At 40.4% G+C, this 26699-nt stretch overlaps 1 protein-coding gene across 5 annotated transcripts in view; it reads right to left on the bottom strand.

The window, feature by feature from the left end:
- Nucleotides 1-26699, bottom strand: part of Klhl32 (kelch like family member 32) — a 235073-nt gene that overhangs the window by 176413 nt on the left and 31961 nt on the right. For 4 of the 5 annotated variants that reach the window (XM_085839454.1, XM_085839453.1, XM_021160284.3 and 1 more), the window contains exon 2: nt 4689-4773. In XM_085839454.1, the coding sequence (XP_085695580.1) occupies nt 4689-4711 (23 nt within the window). In that variant the 5' untranslated portion in view covers nt 4712-4773. Of the gene's footprint in view, nt 1-4688; nt 4774-22327; nt 22402-26699 lie in introns of those variants that run through there. The other variant, XM_029476831.2, reaches the window with a different exon arrangement.

Raw genomic sequence — 26699 nt, 5'->3', positions numbered from 1 at the left:
CTTCTGTAGGAGCCCAAGGTCGGCATTACTAAAACAGGTGCCACTAGCAATCTGGGGCTGCCGAACTCTCTCAGTAGGCTAGTGCAAGTTAAGGTGTGTTGTCAAAAATGATACGAAAAAAAGGACTCAATATATCTCATTAATACTTTTATACTTAAGCCATAAAGCTTAGGCTGTGACTCGGGACACACTGATTTCTATGAAATACATCACAGAGATTAATCAGAGCTGTCTCTTCATTCCTTATTTTAAATGTATCTACTTTAAACTAGACATGTTTCCTGTCATGACTCCATTTCCAAGTCCACCAGTTCACAGGCACCCTACCAGGTTACTCCAGGCAAGCTGCCACTGTCCGAGAACACCATTTCTGCATCTCACAGGACTGGCTTACCCAGGTCTCTGGGATCACAGTAGGAAACGCAGACTCCCTCAGCAGCTGATGGACATTAGTGATGCCAGTGAGTTAGCCCCAGACTAGTCACATACCAGCATCTAGTAATGGGGAGATTCATTCATGAGGTCCCAGGGAATAGGATTAATCATGACTTAGAGCCAGTAACTTTCATTCTGGAACCAATCACAAAAACTAGTAAATCAAATGCAGAGCACGCTTCTAACAGTGGCCTCCTGCTCATTCTGCATCTCTGCTTTAGTGCAAATGGCTACTTTGAGTGCATAGAGTTAACTCTTCATTCCCAGAGATCCCAACAGCTCTTATTTTCATTTATTCACTTAACTGAATTCAGAAAGTTCTTAAGATGTAAATTCTAAAACAACTCTATACTTTTCTACTTCACATTTCAACTGTAAAAGTTCTGTAGATTTCTCTTTTAATGTTTAACTACCACTCAAGAGGGTAAAGATATTTTTATACATTAATAGTAAAAGAATGCTATTTATTTATGTGGGCAGGCTTTTAAAAGATTTGGTAATGGGATTAATTTTATTTTTATATAATACTTTATAAACTCTATAAAGTGGGTGCTAAAAATAAACATAGCCATAATAATAAGCTTAGATTAATACATTTTGCACAAGTAAGAAATATTAAGACTACGGAGGAGAAAGAAGTTTAATTATACACCAACAGCTTTTTATATCCCTTCCCTGATTCCTACATATAAGAAACATTTATTCTGCCTTGATATTCTAGATGCTGGAAATAAAATACTGAATAAATAAAGTGTGGTAACGGCCATAACAGCATATTCAGTGTATCAGGACAGTGGCACACTAAGTAAGTACTCTCAGCTTCCCAAAGGAGAACTAGCTAAGGTACAGATGGATGAGTTACCACTCTGAGACAAAGAAGAGAAGATGTATGGAAGAAAAGAGGACAGCAAGCTTTGGCCTGTGTCAGCAAGGAGCACAGACAGACTGACACACTCTTCTACAGAAATCAGTGGCTGAAACTGAGGGTAAGAAGGAACTGAGTCATCGCAGCTGAGGTGATAACTCACGTAGGATGTGTGGGCCAGGGCAACCAAGAGCCATGGCAAGTCTCAGAAAAGCTCAACTAGATTGTAGTCCCAAGAGCACTTAGGGAAACTGGACCAGACTGGGGCAGCTTGGGACCACGGCAATAGCTGAAACCTATCTGAGCCTTGCCCTGAAACATCAGGACAATGCTTCAGAGAGATGAACAGATTTGAAAGCTACTCATGGGGAAAAGTTAGGAGTCTTGGTGACAGGTTAGATATAGATATGGATGGGAAGGGGGGAGTCTCATGGAGATGCTCATATTTCAGGTTTATAAAACTTGATGTCCCAATAGTAGGGCAACTAGAAAAGAAGAAAATAATAAACTCATTTTGGGATATGTTAAATTTGAGTTGTCTTAAAGACTTTTCTTTCTAAGAGCAGGTGTCAAAAGCACAGCTTGATTCATAGGTCTGAAGCTCAAAACTCAGCCTTGGCTAAGGAGAGAAACATAACTCATGTTTCTCAGAGAGAAACTGACAAAGCCCAGCTATCCCAAGAGCACAGTAAAAGCTGCTTGCATGGAAAAGGCCCCGAAAGCACAGAAGCAAGTCATGGCTTGGTTTGCTTCTTAAGGGGCAGGAAATAGGAACCCCAGAAACAGCTGTAAAACTCTGGGCATCTGGGGGCTTGTTTGATGTAAAGACTTTTATGAACTGATCTGCACTGGGCAGCATAGATTATTCAGTTCATCTGAATGAAAATTCTCACAGGCAAATGCCACACAAATAACTGAAATGGGAAAAAATTAAAGGTTGGGCAAAAGTTTCAGAATTTAAACCTGTTAAGAAGGGAACACAGCAATAAAATGACTCCTAACAACCATTCTGCTAACTCACATACCAGCCAGCTATCAACAAAGGAGCCTCTTCCTGCTGCAGCAGATGGGAACTAATACAGAGATTCACAGCCAGTCAATGGGCATAAAGCTAGGCACCACTTGGTCCTAAATGATTTGCCTCTATCAAATCCCTCCTCTCAGAGCTCAGGAAAGCCAACAGAAGAGAAGATGGAAAGATTGTAAGAGCCAGAGAGCATGCAGGGATATCAAGGAAGTAACACCCAATCCAGCAGAACCAAGGAACATATGAACACATATCAGAGATCACAGCAACATGCATAGAGTCTGCACTTATCGGTGCTAGGTGAGGTCCCAGTGGTAAGAAGAGAAGTGGACAAAAGTGCTCACCCCTGATCCAGAAACTACCTCAAATTGATAACTGCCATAAATGACAACCTACTTCTCCCCAACAGAATCTCACTGGAGATACAAACCACCCCTAAGGCCAGGTCCCATGGCCAGCAGCAATAGCTGGTCAACATAAAAAGAACTCAATAGCATCTATGGAGATACAGTCATGAAGGCAAATAACAGCCCTAGTGAAAAAGGTAAACCTGCAAGCTGGGAAAGGAATCCACAGCAGGAGGAATCTCAGACATTAAGTGACTAACGGGGATAACAAGATCCATGCTCTGGCTGCGGTCTAATGTGGCTGGAAGAAAAGGTTCTCTGGAGAAAAGCAGGCTGAGGATCCCAGGGCCTGGAATCTGGGCAGCTCTTCCATAAAAGGTCTGTGCTGAGGAGGAAGACACAACAGCATTCGTGGTCTTGTTGCAACCGTTCCAAAAGGCATAATGGAAGCCAGAGAGGAGGGGTGCCAGGGCTGTGGGCGGGAGCAGGGAAGGAGATGACTACACAGTGGAAGACAGGGCAGAAGGATGGGAACTGATTACCATAAATTGCAGGCTTAGGGTAAGAAATCACTTGGAGAACACACAGATTCTGGTACCAAGGAACAAACTGTCTGACGTCGTACCATATAAATACCATAGTCCACGTGTACCATTTTGGCAGGGCACCAGATCTAGCATAGGGCTTCTCGGCCTTGGAATTAACTGCATTCTGAGACAGGTTAAACAACCTTAAGAAACCTTGCTCTGATGACCAGTCTTAAACACTGTAAGATGTTTAGCACAATATGTAGCTAAAATCAACCGATCCCTGATGATAAGAAATACTGCTGGCCCTTGAACACCATTCCCTAATTCTCCACTGAGAATTACTGACTGCAACAAACTCACAAGAGGCATAAAGAGGTGCTACACCTGCTCTGGCAATGCCACCGACTCTGAACTTATTTTGGAACTAGCCATCTCTAATAGCTTCAAACAGGTCTATTTAACAGAAATATCTAATTCCTCAGACTCCACAGCTCTTTCTCAGTTCTATTACCTCTCTTCTTATTTCTTCTAGAGACCTTTGGACTGCTTCCTCAGAAACTGATGGGGACCAGCCTCCAGGCAGAATGGCCGCCACTTACTTTCCCTCTGGCTGCCTCTCAGACTTTAGACTGCGGAGCTCCCTCCTGCCTCGGTGCACCGCCCAGCTGAGCTCACCCTTGGGATCTCAGGCCTGCTTCTTTCCTGTGTTTGCACTGCACTTTACCATCAGAACGGCTTTCATCACGGCATTTGCATTGCTGATGGTGTAGCTGTTTCTATGATAGAATACCCAGTTTACGAAGGAATAAATCAAATTTTGTATTAGTCATAGCTGGTACTTTACATCAAGTTGAATGTTTGTCTTAGCAAATACTTATTAAATAAATATATATTCAAAAAAGGTATCAGGAACTTCTGAATCTTCCCCAAACTGATTGCATTAAAGGGGTTAATATTCAGAGACAGCATAGTTTTCTACAAAATTTTATCATGTACCTTTATAGTGATTTGCCTTTTGCTCAAAGGGTTACCATCCAAAATAAGAAAAAACAAAAACAAAAACAAAAAGCAGTATCAGCCAAAGACTCATGAGGCTTTTCTAAGTTTGATCAAGAGGTCTTAGTGGTTCATCCTTTTTCCAAATACCAAAATCACAAAAATTATGACTGTTTTGTTTATTCAGTCAAATCGTGCTCAGTTCGAGCCTTGTGCTCAGTGCTCTGTGCTCAGTTCTCTATGCTCAGTGCTCTGTATTTAGTGTTCTGTGCTCTGTGCTCAGTGCTTTGTGCTCAGTGCTCTATGCTCAGTCTCTGTGCTCAGTTCTCGGTGCTCAGTGCTCACTGTTCTGTGCTCAGTGCTCTATGCTGTGCTCAGTGCTCTGTGCTCAGTGCTCACTGCTCACTGCTCTGTGCTCTGTGCTCAGCACTGCATTGTTCCTGGGTTCAGCTCGCCATACTGAAAAGGGCTTCTCATTCAGTGTGTACCTGAGGCAGTGTTCAGACGGCATCCTCAAGCTGGGTCCTCAGAGTCAGGCTTAGAAGGCTTCAGAAGAATCCGCAAGCATTCCAGCTGCATTAAAGAGTATAAGAAAGGAAGAAAAAGTGAGAAAAATGCAAAGAGCATTCTAGAAGCTCATGACACCAGTGCCACAGAACACCATGGAGGGGCCTATAGGAATTGAACACTGACATTTAACAGCCCCTTCCCAGTTTCCTAGACATGCTCTTGATGTTTTTAAACTTTCAGATTTTTGACCTTTTTAGAGAGTTGAGTATAGAAAGTATACTGTATTTGAGATTTGATAATAGCTGACTAAAGATAGAAAGAAAAAACATCCAATAGTCGTGGGGAACAAATAAGATCTTACGAACTACGCCTGCAGTGATCGGAACCACAGACACTATCCATGGAAATTTCAGTTTCCTTCCAAGTGTGATTAGTGGAATCAGTTTAAACCAAGTACCTACTGGGTATGTACACACAGAAAGATGATGCTTCTCTAATCAAGGCCAGGGTTTCTGAGCACTCATTGACGAAGTCACACACAGAGAGGAGGAAAATGGGGAGGAAATGACAACTGGATCCTCACAGCAGCTCCAGGGTTAGCATAAGAGAGCAGGTGTGCTCAGCAGAGCTGAAGTTCCTGGCCTGTGTGCACTTCCCATCCGTCCCTGCTACCTACCTTTTGCCTTGGTTTTTAATGATTGATACAACTCTAAACAGAAAAATAAATTATTTGAACAATCTGGGACCTGGTCCATGACTGCATTTTACAACTCTCCTTAGAGATTCTAGCTCACATTTTGTAATACACCCAATTGCCAAAATTAATTATAATTTGGATAAGCTGAGTAGGCTTCCTTCTGTCTCAATTTTATTTTGAAAGGGAGCAATAATAGGGTAAAAATGGTTATTTACAAAAGGGATATATTACACTGTGCTTCTGGTTTGCATAATAAAATATTTGTAATCTGATAAAACGTAGCATTTATTATATCATAAAGAAACCTGCAATTGGTATGATTTTGAAATACTTAATGAAATTACCATTTGGTTAGGTATTTGATTATTACTGCATATTGGGTTGTTTCAAACATTCAGTCCATACAACTTCACCTAGCAGTCCTTTTCTTTTTAATTATTATAAGTAAGATATTCTTTCACTTATTTCTAGTGTAAGTTCTGACAAAAACTAAAATGAGCATCATTCTCACCTGCTCCATCATGGGTGAACTGCACAGACGGTTAGAATAATTCAAGCCACATTGTTTAATTAGCTGAGAGACTTGCTTAGCAACCCATTATTGCTACAGTTCCTCTCACAGTGTGCTTTGTAGGCTCTATGGTATGATATCAAACACAAACAGAGACAAACACTTGAGCTTTGAAATGGGAAAGGGTATTTATTACAGGTGGGTTAAAAAAAAATCTTACTCTTTTTGAAAATCTTAGGTTACTAATCCAGCAAATTGAGAAAAGAATCTTAAAGGTTAGAACAGTTCACCATTAAGGTATTATATCTAATCTGCTACATTTCAAACAGTATGTGATAGAAAAATCATAAAGTGAGCTCAGTTCCCTGCTAGCAATGCTCAAGGCAGGTCAGCAAGGTAAATTAGTGTTTCTCCAAACTTATCTAAGGATGGCCTTCTCATCCTGCATAGTTTAATTTGATGAATTAAAATAGCATTTAAAGGTGAGTCAAGATGAATTAAGAATGTACCACCATAGAAAAGTTTTCTTACTATTTACTATTATTTTTCTACATATCGATATCCTGTGGAGGATATCAGAAATTTCCACTGCAAAATATACCTCTTCTGCACACAGATATACATTGAGCTAACAATTGCTAAGAACCAGCAGATGCAGAATATAGTTTAAGAATGACCCGTCTTATCTCTTTTCATATGAAATTTCCAACCAGAGATTAATTTGTCACAGCTCCTTGGTAAGCAGATGTTAAATTTCTTTAATCCCTACAAATCTGAGTTGTGTAGTGATCATCTGTTGATGCAGTGTTTTCCTTTTACATTTTGCTAATGTACCTAACATGTCAAATACTAATCCTTTTTGTTATCATCTTAATCCATAATAGTTTGAAAAGAAAAAAAAATCTGAGAGGAAGATCTTGAGGGTTCTTTTGACCACTGCCAAATTACTTGTGATAATGTCAAAACTAAGAAAATAGTTCTGCTGTTTTATTGTTTAAGGAAGAGTGTGTATTTAATAAGACACATTTTTAAAACTATTTTTGATCTGAGGTCACTCCATGGATGCTGGACCCATGGATACAGAGGACTAACTAACACAATACAAATTGAGCATAATGAAATCAGGTTTCAGAGGACTGTATAGAGTCCACATTTTCAACCATACCTAGCACCAAAAATGGTGCATATTCCAGGACACAGTTATCTTAAGGTGCTGAAGAGCCTCAAGGCAGAAGAGTCAAGTGTTAAGGTTAGCTGGTTTTTATGTCAACTTGGCACAGGCTAAAGTCATTTGAGAAAAATTAGGTCTGTGGTGACACCAGAAATCACGTGGAAGCCCATGATCCATGCTCCCACTGTCCATATAGAGCAAATGAGCTACTTTCACAGTGATATCAATGGCTGCAGATGCACAGTTGAGAAAGAGGGATATGTCAACCCCTATCACCACTCAACCTCAGCCCACTCCCCCAAGTAGTAAGAGCCTAGACAGGAAGCCATCAGAGAGAACTCTTTAAAACTGTGATAGGATGCTAGGGTGTCACCCTCCACAATAGATGGCTTCCAGCAAGGATGCAGGAGAAGAAGGACTCAGCTCCATTTAGGGGGTGAGCTAATGAGAGTTTGACCATACCCCAGTGCGTATATAAATAACACTGTCATATTGCCATCACTCTACTCCGTGATTAAAACCATATTGTTGTTCCACCCATAGGGCTGCAGACCCCTTCAGCTCCTTGTACTTTCTCTAGCTCCTCCATTGGGGGCCCTGTGTTCCATCCTATAGATGACTGTGAGCATCTACTTCTGTATTTACCGGGCACTGGCAAAGCCTAGATGGCCTAGTCAGCCATCATTGGGAAGAGAGGCCCCTTGGTCTAGCAAACTTTATATGCCCCAGTACAGGGGAACACCAGGGCCAAGAAGTGGGAGTGGGTGGGTAGGGAAGCAGGGTGAGGGGAGGGTATAGGGGACTTTTGGGATAGCATTTGAAATGTAAATGAAGAAGATATCTAATAATTTTTTTTAAAGCAACATTAGAAAAAAAACAAAAACCAGTCTGACCTCTAGCCATTGCTGTCAAGCTCCCCAGTTTGCTTCAAGTTACTGTGGCTTGGAGGCTCTGACCACATTGCCTACAGGTCTATGACAAACCATGCTCTACTCAGATGAAGCTGGGTCATGGATGGCTGAGAAACTTCTGACACAGATGTCTCTTGAGATAGCTCCCTCTCCACTATTGACCCATTAGAACATCTGGCTCTCATTTTTGCTTTCCTAATCAGCACTCATTTTTTTTTTTTCTGTGAGAAGCTAAAACATCTCAATGTCCACAGAAATTCCCTCCAGGAAGATTCTTAGATTTCTACACACGCACATCCTTGCTCCATGAGAGCCTACTCCTTTTCAGATTATTTAATAATTATAAGGATTCAAACAAGAGAATTGTCAATAATGTCAAATCCCAACTCTGCCATATGGCTAAAGCACAGGCTTCCTCTTCACACTCCATTTCTAAGGCTGAGCTGTGTTCCCGTATCATGTCTTAATAATGTAAAATGCTGTGTTCTCATCAGGCCTTCTACCAAGCTTCTACCTATCAGAGAAAACCCCACCAATTTATCACATATGACAAGGATATGAACCTGCTCTAAGATTCTGACCTTTGTGCATGACATATCCATTACTACCTCAAAATCAAAGAAGTATAATTACCTGCACTCAAAGGGTCCTCACAATACCCGGCTTAACAACATTCTCTTGTAGAGGTATGTAAGGGTTATCCAACCCTCACCTGACATTACAGACACCCCCGCCCCAGCTTTGCAGCCTCTGTGGCACATGATCTTGGAAGGCAGTACAGTCTAGGAGGTAGAAGATTAACTAAGTGAAGTAGTGACCATGAGTGGAAGCACACGACGGCAGGCTTTTAGGAACTTAGCTGCAGAAGTCACCAATGTGCCTATAAATGACTCCAATAAACACCGGTTCATCCAGCTAGATATATCTGAGTTCTGGAAAGCATTAGGAGAGGGAAAAGTATTTGATAAAAATACATTCTATATATAACACTTTTAAGTAAAAATTTTAAGTAAATGTCAGGAGCCATCTAGGAAAGGCTACAGACAGATAAGTAAGGTTTCTGGAGACGGCCCATCACTTTGCATGGCTGTGATGAGCAAATTCTGAATTGCATGGTGTTCAGAGACTCCATCCCAACAGCGTCACTATTACATAGCCTAACAATTCCCAGGCATTAGCCCACCCTATTGGGCAGATTTTCTGCAGATTAACAAAGATGTACTATCATATAGAGATGCTATGTAGACAATTTGATGATTGCATAATTCCTGATGATGGTTTTATAGAAGTCCTAAATTTATACAAGTAATTTCCAGCCGTCTGAAAAGCTGCAAATAGAATTAGGTTAAACCTTCATGTGTCATGCACTAATTACACTAGGATAAGAAAGCAGACTTGGAACAAATTTACAATCAAGGGATGCATTCTTTCTAGGATAGCTGTGAGACCACTATCTGGTAATTAAATTGGTAAATGAACTAGGAGTGGACAGTTTATTGTAGGTACAAGGACAGAAAAGAAAATATTGATTGGTTTATCTATTCAAAACTTCTAAACTAATGAGACACATGCAGATGATACCTCTCAACAAAGCCATGCTAACTTGTGACATAAAATGTATTGCTTTAAATTTATAATGAACTTATGGAGCTAGCAACAGATAGTGAACTTTTAGTCAGGTACTGGTCTTAATGGAAGCACATGTACACATTTCTGGTATAACTCCTTATCAATTTGTAACTTGAATTAGTATCTTAGCCTTCCTGTGAACTTATGGGGAAAGGGTGCTTGGAAAACAATGTGACCAATTATCCTGAGAAAGTATAAGACCTAAGAATCACAGTAAGGAAAAGGGTTTTTCTTTCTCTCAGCAATAAAGGTTGGAGCTTCTTTTTCATCCAGAATGACTGAGCTTTTTCTGCGTTGGTGCTTGCTCATTGGAGCTTGCTCGTTAGAGCTTTTGTTCCATCTGCCAAATGTATATATGTAGGTATAGTTGTGTATGTAAGTATGCATGAACACTTGTGGAGTTGATGAGAGTTGACTGGCCCCAACCAGAGTGGGGGTATGTGTGCATGTGTAAAAGAATTTTTTTCTCTTCTTTTCTTCTCTGTCCGGTTCACAAACAATTAATGAATTTCAAGTCTCTTGCCTGGTCAGCGAGAGGCATTAGAGCTAGAGAAAAAAGCCTGGTAACCATACTTTTTTTCCCCTAATCCCTGTTACTAACAGAGGAGTTTATTAACAGAAACCAGCAGTGTTTAGCCATAGAATAGGAAGAATCTAGTGCTTATTAAAGCACAAATAGTAAGATTATAAGGCCAGGAATCATCAGTCTTTAGCTTTCGTCCAACTCTGTGTTCCACCTTAATAACAAACAAACCACCAAATTCAGAGCAGGCCTCCTGCAAATTTTTTATATAGGAAATAAATATAAAGCACAACAAAAGTGTCTTCTAGAGAAAAGCCATTTCCATCCAGTTTAGGATTTTTGGGCACCATCTCCTTGTTTCATAGAGAACAGTAGCAGTGGTCAGAAGCATCAGACACATGTGAAGAAATATAACTGAGGATAATTATGGTACAAGACTGTTTAGAAAACAGAACAGGCAAAGCAAAGACAAAGAGATGGAGGCCAGGGTATGTGAGTGCTTGCCTCCTGTTGTCGACGGCTACGATGTCTTAGTTACTGTTCTATTGCTGTGAAGAGACACTACAAGCATGGCAACTCTTATAAAAGAAAGCACTCGCTGGAGGCTGGCTAAGAGTTTCAGAGGCCTATCAATCTATTTACCATCAAGGCAGGAAGTGTGGCAACATGGTGGCAGGCAGGTATGGCACTGAGGAGGTAACTGAGAGCTCTACAATCTGATTCTCAGACACCAAGTTGGGGTAGGACTGAGCCTAAGAGCCCACTTCCAGTGACACACCTCCTCCAACAAAGCCACACCTCATGAACTTTCCCAAATAGTTTACCAACTGGGGGATATCTATACAAATATATGAGTATATGGGGGCTATATTCATTCAAACTACCACAAATGATATAGTAATCAACATTCAATCCATGAATGCCCTCCCACTTCAAAAAACTCAAAACTTTGCTATGTGGATAAAACCTGCTTCCTAAGTATAGGTTGTATATCCTCCTAGGGAATAGCTAATCTTAGGAGTCAGGAAAGTTTCAGATAAGAGCTATAGTGTTGTAGAGAAATCAAAGCAACATTATTTTGTTCCATGAGCCAAGGGACCAATGATGATGCTATTCTAACTTGAATATGTATACTGCTTGGGTATTAGGACACATAAATCAATATTCACAAAGAACATTAGGAATGTTCTAGATTATTATTATTAATTATTATTAGAGTGGTCATGGTGACATATGACTTAAATCCCAGCACTCAGGAGGCACAGGCAGGTAGATCTCTATGAATGTAAATGAAGCTTATTTCTGATTCTTTATGCTATGTATAAATTGATGCTGCTTTTGTTTTTGTAGTCTCTGTGGTCTGAATGTTTCAAAATGCAACTATCTGTGTCTTATATTTATATATAAATAATAGTTCTGAAAGTATCAATTATGAATTATAAAGTCAAAGAAACAAACTGTAAAAAAACTACAGTATGATTTCATTTTGTGACAAGCGGGAACTATGTTGTCTGGACTAGACATTTATAACTAACACAATCATGCTTATCTCTGAGGGAATACAAAGTGGTCTAATCATCTTGACATTGTGTGGTGCTTTAAATGTGCTTGGCCCAGGGAGTTGCACTATTAGAAGGTGTGGCCTTGTAGGAGTAGGCGTGGCCTTGTTGGAGGAAGTGTGCAACTGTGGGGGTGGGCTTTAAGACCCTCCTCCTAGCTTCCTGGAAATCAGCCTTCTGTTTGCCTTCAGAACTAGATGTAGAACTCTCTGCTCCTTCTCTAGCACTAGCCCTGCCAGGATACTGCCATGCTTCCCACCTTGATGATAATGGACTAAACCTCAGAACCAGTAAGCCAGGCCCAATTAAATGTTGTACTTTATAAGAGTTGCCTTGGTAATGGTGTCTCTTCACAGGAATAGAAACCTGAACTAAGACACATTGTAACGCTTGTTTGTAGTTCTGGATTATTACAGCTACTTTGAGAAGTGGGTACACACCAGATGTTTTGAAAGAAAAACAGAAATATTTATAGAAATGTAGTTTTATATGTCCATTATAGAAATGTCCAGTATAGGAATGGACATTTGTGTGGTGTGAATAAGAATGGTTCCCCCATAGGATCATATATTTGAGTATTTAGTAACCAGGGAGTGACACTATTTTAAACGGTAAGGAGGTGTGGCCATATTGGAGAAAATATGTCACTAGGGGGTGGGCTCTGAGAGTTTAAAAGCTCATGCCAAGCCAAGGTGCTCTTGCGCTTTCTCTCTCTCTCTCTCTCTCTCTCTCTCTCTCTCTCTCTCTCTCTCTCTCTCTCTCCCTCTCACCCCCCCCTATAGGTCAGGATGCCTATAGATTTATTTATTTATTTTATATATGCGAATACATTGTGGTGCTGTCTTCAGACACACCAGAAGAGGGCATCAAATCCCATTGCAGATAGTTGTGAGCCACCATGTGGTTGCTAGGAATTGAACTCAGGGCCTCTGGAAGAGCAGTCAATACTCTTAACCACTGAGCCATCTCTCCAGCCCCCAGCATGCCTATAGATTTAAGCTACTGCTCTAGTGCCTGCTGACATGCTATCATGCACCCTACCCTGATGATAATGGGCTAAACCTCTGAAACTGGAAGCAAGCTCCAAGTTAAATGCTTTTTTATTTTTTATCAGTGTTACTTTGGTCATACTGTCGTTTCACAGTAATAGAACAGTGACTAAGACATAATTCTTTCTCTGCTCCTAAACTAAGGAGGCTATGGGAGCTATGTTCATTTGAACTACCACAAAGGATATAGTAATCAACATTTGATCCATGAATGCTTTTCCACTAAGAAAGCCAAAACTTTGCTATATGGACAAAACCTGTTTCCTAAATATAGGTTGTATCCATTTATTTTCTGAAATATCATTTTATGAGAAATCATGAATATTACTGTTCAAGTCATTCTGAGATGGTTTTCTTTATTTGATCTAATCTCAAAATTATTTTAATAGACTCATCACTACTAATATAATTTTATTTTATTAGATTTGAAAATATCTCATTAATAAATATATTCATATATATTTATTATAATATATATATATATAATCAGGGTTCATATAAAAGTAAATGCATTCAGTTACTGTATTCATATGGGCACCATTGTAAATGTCAAACATATCAAATAAACTGCCCCTGGGAATTTATAATTTAGACCCTAGTGTAAGAAAGGCAACAAAATTAAGTTAGTTAGCACATTAGGTGGTATGTACACAGCTATTATTGGTGTGACAAAACAGTTGAGTAGAAAGGACATGGACAAGGAATAAGATAAAAGCTGCCATTTTAAAGATTATGACTTCAGAAGAACCTATTATTTTGTGAAATTTTCATCATATCCATGCAGTCTCTCAGATGCTGTATAGATTAAAGATTTAAGCTACAGAAATTAAGAATATCTTGTAAAACGTTTGTGTTTTAGATTGTAAAAATATGCTAGACATGAGACGTTGTTGAGGTGCACGATGTCCTCCTTAGAGGACATTACTTGAGCAAATAAATAGTCATTTTCTGGAAGATGGTGCCCATCAAAGCATTGAAGAAGCATCACAGTTTAAGAGTGTAATTAGGAAATGTCTGTTTGAAGCAAATTTATATCCATGCCTTCAAAGGTAAACACATTCTCCACCTTTCCATCCAAGTCCTAGGCATCAGTCCAATAGCAAAATAAAAGGAACTTAAGTATGCATGAACACTGCCAAGTTGGAGGAGTCCTTCTTACATGCTTGCTCCAACGGAAGTGTACGCTAGCACACCCTCAGCTCCATAGATGAACTGAATGCTAGATAATCAAATAGCACATACTGAAATTTCCTCAAAACTGGTGTACCAGCTAGTTTTCTGTCAACATGGGAAAGGTACACTCATTTGGGAAAAAGGGAACCTCATCTGAGAAAATTCCCCCACCAGTCATAGCTACGAACAAGGCTGTAGAACATTTTCTTCATTGGTATGATAAACCTGGGCTCTCTCTCTCTCTCTCTCTCTCTCTCTCTCTCTCTCTCTCTCTCTCTCTCTCTGTGTGTGTGTGTGTGTGTGTGTGTGTGTGTGTGTACAATTTTTCTGAGATCTGTTTTCATTCTGTAGCTCTGGTTGGCCTAGAAGTCACTATATTGAATGAACACAGATCCACCTGCCTATGCCTCCTGATTACTGGAATTGAAGATATATATTAGCGTGTTCTTCATAATAATAATAATGATGATGATGATAATAATAATAAGAAGAATAAGAATACACATATCACAAGTCACAATAAAGAAGGCCATGTGAAGACATATAGAGATTAGAATAATGCAGCCACAAACCCAGAGTCTTTTCAAAATCAAAAGCAGAGGTTTACTGGTTGCAAGTACAAACAAGCAGCAATGTAACAGGAGATGGTGTAGCCTTGCCAAGACCATGATTTCCTTCTTGTACTACACAGTACTAGGAAAGAAAAGCCGCTGTCCTGTTTAAAGTCACTCAGTTTTGGCTGTATAGCAACAGCAGTGTGTTGGCCTCATTCTTAGGGCTTAAAAAGAGGAGATTAGGGGTCAAGGGCAAAGAAAAGACTCTCAGCTGCCTCCTCACTTGAAGTCCAGGCCATATCCCTTCATTGTTTCTAAAAACAATTCTATGGGAGGCCAAGGATGCACCTGTCTTTTCTATTAGTATACCAAATATTGGATTTAGGACTTGTAAAAAAAATTCAATGACTTAAGATTCTTTTTTTCTAAGTATGGTCACATTCATGGGTAAAGGGTTAAGAGTTAAACATAACTTTGAGGGAGACATAGTTTAACTCCCTATATAGGCAAAAGACCTGAACTAAAAGAATTCATATGAAACTCTGTATTAGCCAGTGCTCACAAGAGCATTGCAAACAGTCCCTACATTCTGAATAAGTACAAAAGGTAATATTTATTAATTGGAGATATGACATGCTAGCCATGAGAATATAAAGCTATACGGGGCTCTTCTCCACAAGTCTTCTTTTGCAGTTAGATTTGAGATGAAAACATAGTTATAAATTAGGACACATTTATGGATGAAATTATCATCTGTCCTGATTCTAAAGTACTAATCTTGAGTAATTCAGAATGTAATTTTATATGGAAATGGAATCATTGCTGATATAATCAAGTATATGTGGTAAGATGGCTATTCTTGTGGACTTCACTATATCTGGAATTAACTAAAATTCAAATGAATAGGAACACCTGTGAGGGTTTGTTTTTTAATTAAATCATTTGAAGTGGGAAGACACACTACTAATCCAGATTTTGAGATGGGAAGGTAAACTTTTAACTCCAGATCATTCAAGGTGGGAAACTCTACTTTTAATTTGGACCACGCCTTCTGTTGGCAGCCTACATAAAAGACACGGAATAAGGAAGCTTGCTCTCTCTTTGCTTATTCTTGCCCTTGCTAGCAAGTCTATTCTTCTTTGGGATTCCAGCATTTGCTCAAGACAAGCTCAGACATCCAGCCTTATGGATTGAACAACTATTGGATTCTTGAACCTTCCTTTCAAAGGCAGTCATTGTTGAATTAGCTGGACCACAGCCTATAAATCATTCTAATAAATTCCCTTTCTATATATTTATGTAGAGAGAATCACTCCATAAGATCTGTTACTCTGACGAACCCTGAATAACACACAAGGTTATCAAGATGGTCTCTGCGTTGGTTAGTTTTGTATGGTAACTTGCCACAATCTAGAATCACCTGAGAAAAAAGCCTCAGTTGAGGAATTACCTAGATCACGTTGACCTGTGGATATAGGTTATATGTGTGTGGGTGAATTTCTTTATTGTTAGTTGGTATAAGAAGGTCCATCCTACTGTAGGAAACACCACTCCTTGGGCAGTTGGTTCTAGACTATATGAGAGAAAAGTTGAGCATAACCAAGCCTACCTGTGAGTCAGCCATCCAACAGCATCCTCCATGAATGGTTCCTGCTGTAAACTGCTTGGCTATGAAGTGAGTTTCTTGATCAGAAGTATTGCTGTGTAGACTAGCATGCAGGACTGCCTTCAAGTTTCTCCCTTGAGTTCCTTCCTTGACTTCCCTGATAGATTGTGATCATGAATTGTAGGCTGAATTAACTCTTTCCTTCCCTAAGTTGTTTTTGGTAAGAGTATCTTATCACAACAACGTGAATGAAACTAAAACAGGCCACAATTTACTGTGAACAATGTCTTTATAAAAGGGATGAATTGGTCTGGAGATGTACACATAGAAGGAAGACAATGGAAAGAGAGACTCACACAAAATGCAAAATCCACAGCCAAGGAGTAGGCTTAGGCATCCCTTCATAGCCCTCAGTGAGATACAGTGTTGTTTCTTCAGAACTTTTGCCCCTGTGGTGATGTGAATGAAAATGGACCCACTGACTCATAAAGTTGAATGCTGAGTCACCATGGAGAAGAACTGTTTGAGAGAAGGATTGAGGTGTGGTACAGTTGAAAGAAGTGTGTTATTTAGGGTTGGAGTTTGACGTTTCAAAAGCCCATTCCAAATCCAGTTTGTCTCTCCCTTTTTCTCACTGAACATGGATCAATAAGTGGCTTTCAGCTCCTGCCCCATTGCCATGCCTGCAGCCATGCTCCTGCTGTGATAATAGTGGGTTAAACCTCTAAAATTGTAGATGGTTCCTTTTATAAGTGTTGCCTTGGTCATAGTATCTCTTCACAGTGATAGAATGTGGACTAAGAGAGAGTTGGTACCAGAAGTGGGGTGTTGCTGTGATAGTCCTGGCTATGCTGTTTGTTGGAGGAATACAGCAAAGACTTTGGAACTTTGGACTAGAAAAAGCAGTTAGTGGGCAATGTTTGCATAAGAATGGTCTCTATAGGTTCATCTGTTTATATGCTTAGCCATTAGGTAGTAGAACTGTAGAACTGTTTGAAAGGGTTACAAGTAGTTGGAATGGGTGTGGCCTTTTTAGAAGTTTGTCACTGTGAGTGGGCTTCAATGTTTCAAAAGCCCGTGCATACCCTCTCCCAAATCGGTCTCTCTCTCTCTCTCCCTACTCCCCACCCCACTTGCTTCCTTGCCTGAGCTCTCAGCTGCTTCAACAGCATCATGCTTGCTGCCATGCTCCCTGCCATGATGATAATGGACTAATCTCTGAAACTGTAAGCAAGCCGTGCATTAAATGCTTTCCTTATAAGAGTTGGTTGTGGTTTCTCTTCACATCAATAGAACAGTAACTGCAATTTTAACTGCTCCCTTCACCACTCGGAACTTTCTAGTCCTCCTCTTGTGACTTGATATTTGGTAACCATCCTACACATATCTCCAATGTCACTTCTCTGCTTTCTCTTATATGTTCCAATAGCACCTATACCACACTCAACAGCACAATCACCATTCTTTATAATTCCAGGATGGGGAAGGATCTTTTATACTATTTCAGCCTCCTTTTACTCATAAGCCAGTCCCTGCCAGTCAGGGATTCAGTGGAGTGACCTCTCATTTTGGACAGCCACAGTTTTGGCACCTGTCCCAATCATACCCATTGCTTCCCATGTATCTTATTTGGTGATGTTGTTTAGATGGACCAGATCCACACCTATATGTTCACTATTCTGAACTATTCCTCAGGCACTACTACTATTATTCTCAAAAAAAAAAAATCCCAAAGCAAAAAGAATAAAAATACAATGTATTTCCATCTTTAATGGAAAGCATGAGATCTTAATGAGAGATGATCTGCAGACTGAACCATAATGCTTCCACTTACACTGTAAAATTTATTAGTTAAATGAATAAAGTGCTATACTATATATACAGAATTTCTTCAAGGATAAAACACTGAGCCATCCCAGTACATGTACTTGGAGACCTTTTGAATCAAATGAAAATCTGCTGTGTGAGTATCTCTCCCAGCTGTGAGAGTGCACCCCTCTTCAGTTTAGACTTTAATTTTTAGCTCCATCATGTTCTACGAATAGAAACTCAAAATGCTTGGATCAGTTACACAGTCTTGTCAAAATAACCTAACCTGCAATTATAACATCCTGAGGTGCTTTTCTCAAATATTCCAAGAAAACTTTTTTTATTAAAGAATTTTGTACAGCTCTGATGCCGATTAAAACTAAACTGAATGACCCCCTCTAAATGTTTACAGATGGCAAAATGTCTTATGCACTTTATTAGTAGATATATAAATTATTCTTTTCTTTTTTATTTTTTTAGACAACTCTTCATTTTGCTGGTATTATTGTAAGTATCAAGAATACTTAGACACAGGTTCTGTGTGGTTTCTATGTGGACACAAACTGAAGGTAGTTGTGAAACAAAGGCCTAGACTTTAGCATGGGAGTGTGTAGCAATTCTTCAAGTGCATAAGCCTCAGCAGACTGACCTTCAGTGTGATTAGAATCAGAGTACTCAGTTATTGCAAATTCTTGGGGTATTAAACTTTCTAAGCTTACAGGGCAATTAACAGTCACAAAATACAAAAAGCTTTACGATGAATCCTTCCTTTTTTAATTAGATATTTTCTTTATTTACATTTCAAATGTTATCCCCTTTCCTAGTCCCCCCTTCCCCGCCCCCTGCTCCCCAACCCACCCACTCCCATTCCTGGTCCTGGCATTTCCCAATACTGGGACAGAGAACCTTCACAGGACCTAGCTACAATACAGAATGTACTTCATAAATGTAATTATTTTAATGCATTAAAATCTCTGTATAAAACAGTTCTTAGCCAGGCAGTACAAGATCATTTCCACTGATCATGGAAAACCTACTGAGAGAAAATATATGGCGTAGAGATCCCAAACTTCTGATGAAAACAGTCCCAATAGAAATTTAAAATAGAGAGGTTGTTTTAATGATGGATTTTAAAACTCACTCATCAAAGATTTATTAAGTGTTTAATATGTTTCTAGTATCCACTGAACAAGGTATAATTAGACACTCAAGAAAAATAAAACAATGCCCTCCCTTTAAGAGCTTTCAAACTACCAGATAAGGTAGGTCATTCACATTGGCAGTTATCCTAAGAGCATAAGACAGCTGGCATTTTCTTCACTGTACAAGTTTTTCTCATTTCAAATTTTCTAAGATTAGAGCGGCACCTTGAAAACATTCATTAACTTGTCCCACCTCTCCACTTTGAGAAGTTGAAGCCTGGCTTGCCTCTACATTACAAGCGGAAATGCTCTTGTTCACAGGAGTGGTTGGTACTTGTGCTTCTCATTTAATCCTCAGAACAACCTATCACTGTATAAATTAATAGATTTGGCAGGGAGGGAACAGGAGCTCGGCAAACTGAGATGCTGAAGGTTGCAGGCTTACGCTGCCCATGTGAAAGGAATTCGTCCCTACAGTGCTGAGCAAAGGTTAACTCCAGAGGCACTGAAGGGTGCAGGGAAAGAAGATGGTGTTCCATGTAAGGACAGCACACTCTTAAATAAGAGACCTGCATTACAACTCTGTAAAGTGAAGATCCTGTACAACCTGGAGGCATGTTACAGTATCCTCACAAAAACAATGGTTCCCGGTTGTACATCCTGGCCTCAAGGTTGTTTCTGTGACCTTCATGAAGTCACTCAATTTCTCGAAATGCCACTTACCAAAGAGTAAAAAATGGTATATAAAGGGAAGCATCCATTCATTAAAATATTTATACTGATTGTGACACACATTCTGAATCTGGTAGTGTTGAATTAAAACAAATGTTTCTTCATCTTTGTCTTGAGGAAATTACAGCACAGATGCTAGAATGAAGACATTTTACAACAATGAACATACAATTTCAATTAATGCAAGAAATAAAAGCCATACAAATTACTGAAACTGGGCACATAATAAATGACTTAGCAAAACCATGAAAAAATGAGTTCCAACTTGGCAAAGGGGATGCAAAGAAAAAAACTCCAATTTCTATCAATGAAAAAAATATGTATGACACTGGACTTGAAGACAATAGCATGAGATTCATGCTGTCGACTGAAATGTTTGTACCCACTGAAAATGTACAGATCAAATTCTACGTGCTGATGACCTGGAGAGATTCTTCTGGGAAGCTACTATACAGTATGACACATGGTTCAAAACAGGTCATAGACACCAGAAGGTCCTGTTTCCTACATAGCTCTTGCCTTTCTGGCTTTCTATTTCATAGTTGGCCATAGAGAAGTGTTCAGACCTCATCTTGTTTGTCACCCAGGTATAGGGAGTGAGGAAGAAGAATGGTCTTCCTGTGCTCCTGCACTGAGTTTATTCTGCTCAGTATGCCCTGTTTACTCAGTAACATATCATTATGGTTATGCATGCTTTGTCATGTTTATAGAATGAATGATTCATAAAGCCCTGGAGGAAAGACTTCACCAGCCTTCTGGATGAGAGCTCCTACAGAACCACAATGCCAGAAAGCACAGAGCAGCAAATTTGCTCCTCCCACACCTCAACCTGTGCAACCTTCATCTGTAGCCTTTGTCATATCTTTTATAATGAACTAATATGTGCCAGTGTTTGTGTGAGCCCTGGGAGCCACTGAGCAAATGATTTCAATTCAATGAAGAGGTTGTGGGATCCTAATTCATAGTGGGTTCTTCAGAACCACAGGCTGCTTTTGCTAAAAATCATTGACTTCTCACCTGGGCCTACTAGGCAACTGAAGGTCAAATCAAAGACCAGCATCTCTGCCTTCATTTCTATCTTTATTCTTTGCTTTGGCAGAAGTACAAAATGAAGTTATTATCCTTAACCTCTTCCCTTGAGTCACCTTGGATGTCAAGAATAGCAAGTTATTTGTTCTTCCTAACATGACCATATGCATTGCATGTCTTTCTCTGCTTTTTACCATTAGCCTTCTCTCTCTCTTTCTACCTTTTCTCTGTATGTGTATGTGTACACGCATGCACATGTGTCCATGTAGAGGCCAGAAATCAACTTTAGATGTCCCTACTCAAGTGCTGTCCATTTTCTTTGTGAGATGGTCTCTTGCTGGCCTGGGGCTTGCAGATTGAGTTAGGCTGTCTAACAAGCAAGTGCCAGTGATCCACCTGCCTCAACCTCCCCAAAGATGGATTATAAGCATGCTCTACCATGCCAAGCTTTTGTGGTGTGTGTGTGTGTGTGTGTGTGTGTGTGTGTGTGTGTGTGTGTGTGTGTGGTTTTGGGGGAATCAGGCTCAGTTCCTCATACTTCTTTGGCTATCACCACAGCTGTGCTTGATATTTAATTGGTATATTCAGGGAGGATTACCAAGCCTAGTTTGTTGCGGTTACCAGGGCCCAGGTTGTTGTCCAAAAATTTGAGTAATTGGGCTTGTGATTAACATCTAAAGTGGGACTAGGGAGAAGTTTTATGACAAAGCTCCAGACTTTTGGAATCTGACATTATCTCCAGGTAGATCAGGTAAGAATTTAAGTGAATTAGAGGGTGCTAATCGGCATCTGCTACTGTTGATTGCTTGCTTTATCATGAGGAGGAATCCGAATAACTGCTAGGGTCATCAAAGCCTTGTGTTTGGCTTTGGTGAAGGAGCAGAGGAAAACAGGCAGCAGCAGGTAGCAGGTGGCAAGTTTGTCCTATTCAGGAGGTTAACTGGGTTGAGGGGTTATGCTCTCTTGATGAGATTAATGCTCCCACAGAAACAGGCAGGAGAGTGGCTTGATCTTCTCAACACAAAACCCCAAAATGGCCTGGAGAGGTGGGCACAAAGTCCTACCCCTAGCTAAGGAACTACAGGCAATTGATACTGATAGCTGTTGGGAAAGGCGGAGTCAGTTTTCACTAAGGGTGTGGCCTCTGGAACGTAGACAGAGCTTCATTGGACAGCCAGACATCCAAAACTATAAAAATTAAACTTGATGAGTTTTTTTTTTTTGTTTTTTTTTGTTTTTTTTTTTTTGGTTTTTCGAGACAGGGTTTCTCTGTGTAGCCCTGGCTGTCCTGGCACTCACTTTGTAGACCAGGCTGGCCTCGAACTCAGAAATCCGCCTGCCTCTGCCTCCCGAGTGCTGGGATTAAAGGCGTGCGCCACCACGCCCGGCTAAACTTGATGAGTTTTAACTCGAGGAAAAAAGACAGAAAGTTAGATTGGAGTTGTAGACATATCGGTTGGGACTCTACAACTCTGTATTTTGATTGGTTGTGACTTTCTGTAGGTTCTCTTCCAATACTCACCACATCACTAGCCTTGGGTAGTTGGCTAGGATTCCAGTACCAGGCCTGATGTCCCTTTCGTTAGGTGGGTCTTAAGTCCAACTAGACAGCTGGTGGTTAGTATCAAGGTAATCATGCCAGAGCTGCACCCTTAAGGTTACTGAGCCATGTTGCTCAGGGATCATTACAGATGAAGAGACAGAAAGGCTGAAAGAATCAGAGGAACAAGGAGTTCACTGTCATGTTTTATCGCCTAAAAATTGTCAGAGAAGCTACACCCATGAAGTCTCACTAATATGATTGTCTAAACATCACCTGGCCAAAGACCACACAAATAGATACATTAACGTGTATGGGAGAAAGATCACAAGGCCTTATCCCTAAACAAAGAACTATAGGCAGCTTAGAAATGTTGAGAATGGAAAAAATAGTCTTCCCCAGGAAGAGCATCCAATTGGTTATTTAATGTCAAATGGTCAGTTTTCAAAACATGCATATAAGTTATAATGGACTGAGCAAGTTGTAACACACACACACACACACACATATATATATATATATATATATATATATATATATATATATATACACACACACACGTATATTAGCAAACACATGTATGTTATTACACACATACACACAAACATATTTGTACACCTCTCACCCCTATTCACTAGTCTTAGATACACTAGACTTAGACTGTATTGACTACATCAGGTTTTCTAAGTTTCTCTAGGTCTCTGGTTTAGCTTAGAAGTTGCACTTGTTTAAAGGCAACTCACATGAATACTTTTCTTTTCTGCATGAGTTTCAATTTTCTGACCATTTTTCCAGTTACTTCTGGAAAAGAGGTTTCCAGGAGGTTAACTGGGTCAAGGGGGTCAGTGTGTGTGTATGTGTGTGTGCAGAACAACAGTTAAAGAAAATGAGGCCGAGAATTGGGGAAAAAAAGTAAAAAGTAAGGGGGATACCTGGGATGAATTGGAGAAAGAAAAAGAAAGGGAGAAATGTAATCATACACACACACACACACACACACACACACACACATATATATATATTTCTCTGCTGTCTACCATGTGAAGATACAAAGTGACCTCCATCTGCATGCCAGGAGCGGGCACTCACCAGCTCCAGATTTGCCAGCATTTAAATTTAGGACTTCTCAGCCTACAGAGCTGTGAGATATAAATATTTGTGTCTAAGTAACTCAGTCTGTGATAATTTGTTACTTCAGCCAAAACTGGCTGGGACAGTTGAGAATAAAAGGAGGGGGAAATGTGTTTTAGAAAGACTCCCTAGAGGCCCTTTGTCCCCTTGCCTGCACTGTGACTCTCATCTGCCTCACTCCAGTGACATGCACGATATTTGCTTGCACAAGAGAATGAACAACCTGTTTCTAGACTGTGGGATGGGATGTAGACATAATGGAGGATGCGCGCATCACAAGAAACACTGAGGGAGCAGGGAAGGCTTCTACAGGACTTGTGGATACTATAAACTCTCATGTCCCACCCAGCATGGGACTGAGCACTGAGCATTGACGTTACTTAAGGGGTTAAATGAACAAGACACATAACCCTCAGCTACTGAAGGTTCCCTAAATACACAGGTCACCAAACACACAGTTCACTGTGATCGCTTTACATGACAGCCCTGGATTAACAACTTTCATCCCTGCCCCACCCCTCACCCCATCCCCACATCTCTGTGTGTTCAGAACAGCTTTCTTGTCCACTGATTATGAATGAATGTCCAAAGATATTTAACACACACACACACACACACACAAGAGTCACTAAAAAAATAGGAAAAAATGTTGAAAGGATAAAGAAAACTAAACATTTCTTTTCTGCCTGGAGCAAAGTTCGTTGGCAGAACTCTTGGCTTCAGTCGCCAATGGTTCAAAACAAATAAGTAAATAACCAATGTAGTCATACAGCCAAATCAATTTAAAGAACAATTAATCTGTTTCACTCATGCCAAGTACACAATTATCTCTTCAAGCACTGTTTTTCAGGAAATTACTAGAGGATACTTTTCCATCTAAACAAGAGGATATTCGGGGGGTGGGAGGACAGAACACCTGATTTAGGAAAGCAGAAATTGAACAGAAGAAGGACAGAGGCGATCTCTCAGTGGTTTGAAAAGAATACCCAATAGCAAACCTAAGAAGAACACCATACGAGAGCATTTTAAGGATGCCCAGGGGACTTCTTCCAGAAGTAACTGGAAAAACTGGTCAGAAAATTGAAAATCAAGCAGGCAGGGAAGAAAAGTATTCATGTGAGATTACAAACAGACCCAGAGAAACTTAGAAAACAGGATGCAAAAACCCCTTCCGGTCCGTGCCAGTACTGGGTCACCTTGGATGCAGAGTCAGCGGACACCACCAAGGTCCCTAGAAGACTCTCCATGCAATGTTAGGACCACCGGTGAGTGGAACACAACTTCAGTTCCATTCCAATCGTGTGGGACCTGACACAGCATTAAGGAAGCAGAAAACCCGACCTGACCAGGGTCACAAGTCCCTTCTGGTCAGTGCCAGCACAAGGTCACCTGGGCACGGAGTTGGCGGACTTCCCCAAGATCCCTGGAGGACTCTCCACTCAATCTTAGGACGTCTGGTGAGTGGAACAGAACTTCTGTTCCAATCCAATCACGCAGGACCTGAGACAGCATTAGGGAAGCAGAAAACCAGGGCACGAATCCCTTCCAGTCAGCGCCAGAACCGGGTCCCCTGGGCACGGAATTGGTGGACACCCCCAAGGTCCCTAGAGGACAGCTTCTGAGGCAGACCCCGTTTTGGGCTCCAGACATCCGGGCACCTTCCCTGCCAGAAGAGAGGTGTCCACCTTCCCCGGGAGGGCTTTGCCTGAGCAACTAGGGGAGCCACCTTGATTCCTGGATCCCTCCAAGACTAGTCTGCACAGGTGAGAGTGTGGACTACAGAAGCTAACAGCTTCTGGGACAGGCCCTGAGGCAGGTCCAAACGCCTGATATCTGTGAACCTTCCCTGCAAGAGGAGAGCTTACCTGCAGAGAGTGCTCTGACCACTGAAACTCAGGAGACAGCTAGTCTCCCAGGTCTGCTGATAGAGGATAACAGAATCACAAGAGGAACAAGCTCTAACCAGAGACAACTCTAACAACTAACTCCAGAAATTACCAGATGGCGAAAGGCAAACGTAAGAATCTTACTAACAGAGACCAAGACCACTCACCATCATCAGAACGCAGCACTCCCACCTCACCCAGTCCTGGGCACCCCAACATATCCGAAAACCTAGACCCGCATTTAAAAGCATATTTCATGATGATGGTAGAGGACATCAAGAAGGACTTTAATAACTCACTTAAAGTAATACAGGAGAACACTGCTAAAGAGGTACAAGTCCTTAAAGAAAAACAGGAAAACACATCCAAACAGGTGATGGAATTGAACAAAACCACACTAGACCTAAAAAGGGAAGTAGACACAATGAAGAAAACCCAAAGTGAGGCAATGCGGAGATAGAAACCCTAGAAAAGAAATCTGGAACCATAGATGTGAGCATCATCAACAGAATTCAAGAGATGGAAGAGAGAATCTCAGGTGCAGAAGATTCCATAGAGAACATCTGCACAACAATCAAAGAAAATGCAAAAGGATCCTAAGTCAAAGCATCCAGGAAATCCAGGACACAATGAGAAGACAAAACCTACGGATAATAGGAGTAGATGAGAATGAAGGTTTTCAACTTAAAGGGCCAATAAATATCTGCAACAAAATTATAGAAAAAAACTTCCCAAACCTAAAGAAAGAGGCCCATGAACATACAAGAATCGTACAGAACTCCAAATAGACTGGACCAGAAAAGAAATTCCTCCCGACACATAATAATCAGAACAACAAATGCACTAAATAAAGACAATATATTAAAAGCAGTAAGGGAAAAAGGTCAAGTAACATATGAAGGCAGACCTATTAGAATTAATCCAGACTTCTCACCAAAAATATGAAGGCCAGAAGATCCTGGACAGACATTATACAGACACTAAAGGAACACAAATGTCAGCCCAGGCTACTATACCCAGCAAAACTCTCAATTACCATAGATGGAGAAACCAAAGTATTCCATGACAAAACCAAATTCACACATCTTTCCATGAATCTAGGCCTTCAAAGGATAATAAAGATGGAAACAACACCCTAGACAAAGCAAGAAAGTAATCCTTCAACAAAAATAAAAGAAGACAGCCCCAAGAACAGAATGGAAACTCTAACAACAAAAACAATAGGAAGCAACAATTACTTTTCCTTAATAACTCTTTTAATTGAGTCAATGGACTCAATTCACCAATAAAAAGACATAGACTAACAGACTGGCAACACAAACAGGACCCAACATTTT

Source organism: Mus caroli, unplaced genomic scaffold (genome assembly GCF_978045245.1).
Source record: "Mus caroli unplaced genomic scaffold, Mus_caroli_1 scaffold_6, whole genome shotgun sequence".
Lineage (NCBI taxonomy): Eukaryota > Metazoa > Chordata > Mammalia > Rodentia > Muridae > Mus > Mus caroli.
Note: the sequence above shows the minus strand (reverse complement) of the source record. Positions and strands in the feature narration are given on the sequence as shown.